Genomic DNA, 7,218 nt, shown 5'->3' with positions numbered 1-7,218 from the left:
ATTCCTAAAGCTGTCTGTGGTTCCCGCTCGTTCCACATCCACCGGCTCTGCAGAGGCATGGGCACCAGGGCCGAAAACCCGGCCACCCGGAGCTGAGCACCGGCCCCGGCTGGGGCTTCCCTGTGCTTAGTTTTTTAAAGAATTTCTCTGAACACTTCCAAAAAAACTTTTCATTTTGACTTTCATGCTAGTGTATTTTCTGTTTTCTAATTAGATCATTTTATTGTTGAGATTTGGGATTTATATGTATCTTAATACATCTTGGATATGTGTTGTTTCATTCTTTTTACAGGGCCTTAAGCAAAATAAAGACTGACACTTATCAACTTTTTGGTATTAATTTTTTTCTTTTTACTAAAGATAATTTTTCCCTAAAGATTTGTCAAAAAGTTTCAATTGCATGGAGTATTTTTTTTAAATTAACAACAGAATTCCAAATGAAGAACAACATTTATTTATTTATTTATTTATTTATTTATTTATTTATTTATTTATTTATTTATTTATTTATTTATTTATTTAAGAACTTGTAGTTTTAATTTCCTAGACAGAAGTGCCAGTTGCTGTGCTTTCTACGGCGTCAGAGGCTGCTACGTTTTCCTTCTTGTCTTCTGGTTTCATGGCGGGAAACAGAAGTACTTCCTTGATGTTGTTGGAGTCCGTGAGGAACATGGTGACGCGGTCGATGCCCATGCCCCAGCCGGCCGTGGGCGGCAGCCCGTACTCCAGGGCAGTGCAGAAGTTCTCATCGATGAACATGGCTCGTCGTCACCAGCTGCCTTGGCCTTGGCCTGTTCCTCAAAGAGCTGCCGCTGCCGCACGGGGTCATTGAGCTCGGTGTAGGCATTGCATATTTCCTTCTTCATGACGAACAGCTCAAAGCGCTCCATCAGGCCCTCTTTGGAACGATGCCACTTGGCCAAAGGGCTCATTATCTACGGGTGGTTACAGATGAATGTCGGGTTGATGCAGGTCACTTCCAGAAACTCCCCAACCAGCTTATCTAGGAGTCTGGCCGTGGTACGAGGCGGCGGGCACTCCACCTCTTTGGCCACACAGATATCATCCAGGATCTTGCGAGTCTCTTCAGTGTCAAACAGTTTCGTTTCTGGCAGCTTCACGCCCAGGGCCTTCTCCAGCTCTTCGACCATGCTGATTCTCCGGAAGGGCGGGGTGAAGTCTATCTCACAGGCCTGGCCCTCGGGGCCATCCGGATGGTAGATGACCTTGTAGCTGCCCGTTATGTGCTTCACCATCCCTGAAACCATCTTCGCCGTGATCTCCATGAGGTCGTGGTAGTCGGCATAGGCCATGTAGAACTCACACGTGGTGAACTCGGGATTGTGTGTCAAGTCGATGCCTTCATTCCGGAACTGACGTCCGATCTCATAAACCCGGTTGATGCCACCAACCACCAGCATCTTATGGTAGAGTTCTGGAGCAATTCTCATGTACAGATTCATGTCCAGCTCATTGTGGTAGGTGATGAAAGGCTTGGCCACAGCTCCTCCTGGGATGATGTTCATCATGGGCGTTTCGATCTCTAGGAATCCCAACTCATCCAAGAAACTTCTTATATACGTGATGATCTTGGAGCGGATGATAAACTTCTGCCTCACGAAGTCATTCAGGATCAGGTCCAAGTACCTCTGTCGATACCAGGTTTCCTTGTCTTTGAGGCCAAAGTGAAGATGCGGCAACATGTGCAAGCAAGGCGACAGCAGAGTGATCTCGTACGGGATGATGCTCAGCTTGCCCTTCTTGGTTTTCCCAGGGTTCCCCTGAACTCCAATTATGTCTCCCCGACGAAGCTTGTTGTTGATACGAACAAATTCTTCTTCTGATTTATAATTCCTGGAGTTGGCCATGACTTGCAATTTCAGCCCCTCTCCTCGAAGGTCATAGAAGATGAGCTTTCCCCCGGAAGCTCTTTTCGCATGGATTCTACCTGCCACCCTCAAAGTGATGTCTGTCAGGTGGTCTCCAAGCTGCAGGTGACTGTATTCCTGGATGAAGTGAGTGAGCGAGACATCTACGTGGAACTTGTGTGGGTAAGGGTCTTCCCCACTGACCTTCAGTTGGTGGACTGCTTGACTGCGGATCTTGTAGTATTGGTTGGGGTCCAGGGTCTCCTCCTCAGCGCCCACACCATTGTCAGTGGTGTGGTTGGTGGCCGCAGCTGTGGCCTGGCCCAGCTGCTACTCACTGAGCTCCTTCTGCTTGGCCTCCTTCTCCGCTATTTTCTTCTCGGCTTTCAAGCGGCGCTTTAGCTCATTTTTGCTCAGCTTGGGCTCCCCGCCGTCCACTTTGGCCGCCTCCGCCTGCACCGCTGCCATCTTCCCGCGGGCCCGACCTGAAAGGAATGAGGTCCGGCCCGCAGTTTCCACGGCCAGAAGAACAACATTTAACTTCTAAACTATAGACCTTTTTCAAACTCCTCCAATGGTCCACCAGTTAATCATATGTCTTTGATCCCAGATTGTTGGAATATTTCCCCTTTTCCAGCTGCCTTCTGGAGTTAATTTCAGAGGCAGTTTCCCTTTTGTCACAGAAGCCTAGCTGATCTTTGACATGCAGATTTTAGGTGCTAGCCAGGCCTGACTTGACATTGTAGATTCCAGGCTCTGGCCTAGCCTAATCTTTGGGATGTAAATTCGAGTGCTTTCAGCCCAAAGAAGGCTTTGGTTTTGGTTTTGTATCTTCTTTCTGGGGGCCTAGATTAACAGCCTGCAGATACAAGAAAATTATGTTGCCTCAATTTTCTTCCTGTAAGATCTTTTGGTGCCTTTGGTCACCTCAATGTATTGTGCCCTTTGGAAGGGCCCTGATCAATAAAAGGGGTTCAGAGGGAAAGGGGTGGAGAGTCTATAGAGGGAAGATTGGAATAAACTGCTAGTGAGACCAACCATCTTGGCGCCATTCCTTCCTTTGCCTGCCACATCATCATCATCAACCTCCCCAGGGTGGGGGAAGCGGCCAGAGGCTACCGAACTCGGGTGGCGGGAGAGACAGCTGCTGCCGTAGGCCCTGTGCCTGGCTCGGTGTGGTGAGGTGTCCCTTCCCTCGCCCGCGCCTTTTCTTTTTATTTTTATACACCAGATACAACATAAGATACAAAATTAGTGATACTTCTGATTTTTTTAATTACTTGAAATCTTGCTTGTCTTAGTAATAAGGACATCAACCGATATTACCTTTAAGCTTGTAGGGTAATATTTTTTTTATATTTTCAAAGAACCAAAATAAATTATACCATTGAATAATTATTTTGGCTATGGTAAACAGTGCTACAATGAATATTCGAGTACAGATGTCATTTCAACTATACTTTTTTTGCCTCTCCGGGATATATTCCCAGGAGTGGTATTGCTGGGTCAAATGGGAGCTCAATTTCTAATTTTTTGAGAAGCGTCCATACTATTTTCCAAAAGGGCTGAACTAGTTGGCACTCTCATCAGCAGTGTAGGAGAGTCCTTTTCTCCCCACATCCACACCAACCACTGTTGTTTTTGTTCTTTTGAATATGTGCCAGTATCTGTGGTGTGAGGTGGTATCTCATAGTTGTAGATTTTCATGGTATCCTTATAAGGATCTCATTGAATATGTACAGTGCTTTGGGGAGTATTGCCATTTTGACAATGTTAATTCTTACTATCCATAAGAAGGGGATATGTAAAAACCAGAGTAATCGAGAATAGATGACTGGTTAAAGAAACTTTGGCACATCTATACAATGAAAAGATGTCAGAAAAGATGAATTGATGACCTTTGCATATAAGTGGATCAACATGTAAAGTATCATGCTAAGTGAAATGAGTCAAAAAGACAGAGACATACATAGAAAGATTGGTAGATGACTTTGGGAGCAGAAACTATAGAGTGGAGTAAGGAAATCCTCTTTAACAAGTAATGTTGGGAAAACTGGACAGTTCTATGTAAAAAAATGAACTCAGAACTTTTTCTAACACCATACACAAATATCAGATAAAAACAGATTAAAGACCTCAATATCAGACCTGAATTCATGAAGTACATGGAAGAAAACATAGGCAAAACCCTCCCTGACATTGAAGCTCAAGGCATCAAAAATGAAACACCACTGTCCAAGCAAGTGAAAACTAAGATAAACATGTGGGACTCAATGAAACTAAGGATTCACCACCAGGATCTCACCATTCTACAAGGAAGTGATCATTGATGTAAGGAGAGGGGTGTGGCAGGGTAATACCATTTCACCGAAACTTTTCAGTGCCGCCCTTGAAAACATCATGCGATGACTGGAATGGGAAGGAAGGGAGTGAAGATTCACTAATAAAAAATTTAAAAGCAAAATAAGAATTATTTTGGCTCATCTAAGCCAGCTAGTGATTCCTTATTGGTTTGCTACTATCATTTTATCTTGCTGAAAACATAAAACACATTTGGATCTGACAGATAAAAATGTGTTCTGCTTGAATGACTGAACATTCAGATCCCTTAAGCTTACTGTGGCCTCTTTTCTTCAGTGCCCACCTCATCAACTTCAAGTTTCAAGATAGGCACACTAAAGTTGAAAGCCAACTGTTAGCTTTTTCAGGTGACATATAAAGCATTAATTTTGATTCACAATGAACCCATGGGTGCAAAATTAGAATTGGTTTGGCATTTATTAACTTTCTACCCTACTCATTCAATTATCTTCTGAGTTCTCTCAAATAGGTAAATTGTTTTCAAATTCTACAAAAATGAAGATCTTCTGTACTCCATTTCTAAGCAATTTGGTTCTTCACTTTTAATCCAGTTTTGAAAAAAATGTTAATCTTATTAAAATCAAGGTGGTATGTTCCTAATCAACTTACAGTGTATTACACTGATTTTATCAAATAAGAAATAACAATCTTAGGCACTGACGCAATAGTACAGTGGGTAAGGTGCTTGCCTTGCACCCTGTCAACCTGGATTTGACCCCGGCACACCATATGATCTTTAGAGCTTGCCAGGAATGATCCTTGAGTCCAGAACAAGAAGTAAGCTCTGAGCACTTATGAGTAAGTTCCCCAAACACCAACAACAAAATATAAGTATAGAACCAGAAGGTCTGCCCCACAGCTTGGAAACTGGCCTCACATGCTATGGGGAAAAGGCAGCTGAGATAGAAAAGGGAACACCTAGTAGAGAATGTTGGGAGGACCCACTCGTCTTGAAAGCTGCGTGCAGAAATTAGATTATAGACCGAACATGATGGCCCCTCAATACCTCTATTGCAAACTACAACATCTAACAGGAGAGAGAACAAAGGGGAATGCCCTGCCACAGAGGCAGGGTTGGGTGGTGGGTGTTGGGATGTGGCTGGTGGGAGGGATACTGGGAACATTGGTGGAGGAGAATGGGCACTGGTGGAGGGATGGAAACAAAATGCAAACATGAAAGTTCATAAGTTTGTAACTGTAACTCATGGTAATTCACTAATAAAAATTAAATATACATAAGTATAGAAAGATGAAATTAGTAATAAAATGATCGTCTCAAGACAATGCCAAAAGTTGTGGTTCATATTTGCTTACAATTTTAACAGAAGGGCAGACAAGGAACCAGCAAAATGGCAGATACATTTTCAGAAGTGTTTTTTGAGTTAGAGACTTTAAGGAAATACATACTTTGTTTTAGATTTCACGTTCAAACCTTTTTCATTTGTAGAAAAGAATAAAATGTGTACTTGCAGATCACACATTTAAAGCATATACTACCTTTGGTCCCTGAAGTTTCTCTTAGTAAGACCACTTGCTTTCTTTGTGACTTATCTGTACTTCTCTCTCAATCACCAAAATGAATGTCTTTAAGAAAACTCAATAACATTGAATCTGCTCCCTTATTTAAGATTAAATGTTCACATATTTGAAGGTAAGTATCAGGATATTCAACTCTATTCATTGTCTGCAGGTTTGCTTTTGTTCCAATACCATGTTGTTTTAACCACTACTGCTCTGTAGTAGTTTGAAGTTGGAGAAGATAATGACTTTCATCTTCTTTTCCCTAGGATTGCTTTAGCCATTCATGGAAATTTATTGTCCCATATAAATTTCAGGACTGTTGGTCTATAACTTTGAAAAAAAAAACATGGGTATCCTTATGGGTACCGCATTGAATCTATATAATGATTTGGGTAGTATTGCCATTTTCTAAATGTTAATTTTCCCAATCCACGAGCAAGGGATTTCCTTGTGTCTTTTATTTCTCAGAGTAGCATTTCATGGTTCTCTATATATAGGTCCTTTACCTCCTTAGTTAAGATAATTTCGAGGTACTTGATTTTCTGAGAACAATTGTGAACGGGATTTTTAAAAAAATCTCTCTCTTCATTATCTGAATATAGGAAAGCCATGGACTTCTGGGTATTTTGTAGCTTGCCACTCTACTATATAAATCTAATTGTTTCTAGGAACTTTTTGGTAGTCTTTAGGATTCTTTAAGTATAGTATCATGTCATCTGCAAAGAGTGAGAGTTTAACTTCTACTTTTCCTATCTGGATGCCTTTGACATCTTTATTTTGCCTAACAGCTATTGCAAGTACCTACAATGCTATATTGAATAGAAGTGGTAAGAGTGGGCAAACTTTTCTTGTACCTGATCTTAGCAGGGAGGCTTTTAGTAGTCCCTATTGAGGATAGTGCTTGCTGTCAGTTTGTGGTAGATGACTTTGGGAGCAGAAACTATAGAGTGGAGTAAGGAAATCCTCTTTAACAAGTAATGTTGGGAAAACTGGACAGTTCTATGTAAAAAAATGAACTCAGAACTTTTTCTAACACCATACACAAATATCAGATAAAAACAGATTAAAGACCTCAATATCAGACCTGAATTCATGAAGTACATGGAAGAAAACATAGGCAAAACCCTCCCTGACATTGAAGCTCAAGGCATCAAAAATGAAACACCACTGTCCAAGCAAGTGAAAACTAAGATAAACATGTGGGACTCAATGAAACTAAGAAGCTTCTGTTCCTCAAAATAGATGTCTAAGATATAAAGACAGTCCATGGAATGGGAAAAATTATTTACCCAATACCATCTGATAAAGGGTTAATATCAAATTTATATAGGATACTAGCAGAACTCAACAGGAAAAAAATCTAACCCCATCAAAAAATGGGGGAAAGAAATTAACAGGAACTTCCTCAAAGAAGAAACTTAAATGGCCAAAAGGCACAGGAAAATATGCCCTACATCACTAATCATCA

At 41.4% G+C, this 7,218-nt stretch overlaps 1 protein-coding gene across 1 annotated transcript; it reads right to left on the bottom strand.

Moving 5' to 3' along the window:
• Nucleotides 1–527: 527 nt before the first annotated feature.
• On the bottom strand, nucleotides 528–2,384 carry LOC101544653 (lysine--tRNA ligase-like). The gene is given in 2 exon segments (XM_055136874.1): nucleotides 528–761; nucleotides 764–2,384. Coding segments are annotated over 2 exon segments (1,791 nt in total). The 5' UTR covers nucleotides 2,337–2,384; the 3' UTR covers nucleotides 528–543.
• Nucleotides 2,385–7,218: the final 4,834 nt, after the last annotated feature.

This window comes from Sorex araneus, chromosome 1, assembly GCF_027595985.1.
Source record: "Sorex araneus isolate mSorAra2 chromosome 1, mSorAra2.pri, whole genome shotgun sequence".
Lineage (NCBI taxonomy): Eukaryota > Metazoa > Chordata > Mammalia > Eulipotyphla > Soricidae > Sorex > Sorex araneus.
Note: the sequence above shows the minus strand (reverse complement) of the source record. Positions and strands in the feature narration are given on the sequence as shown.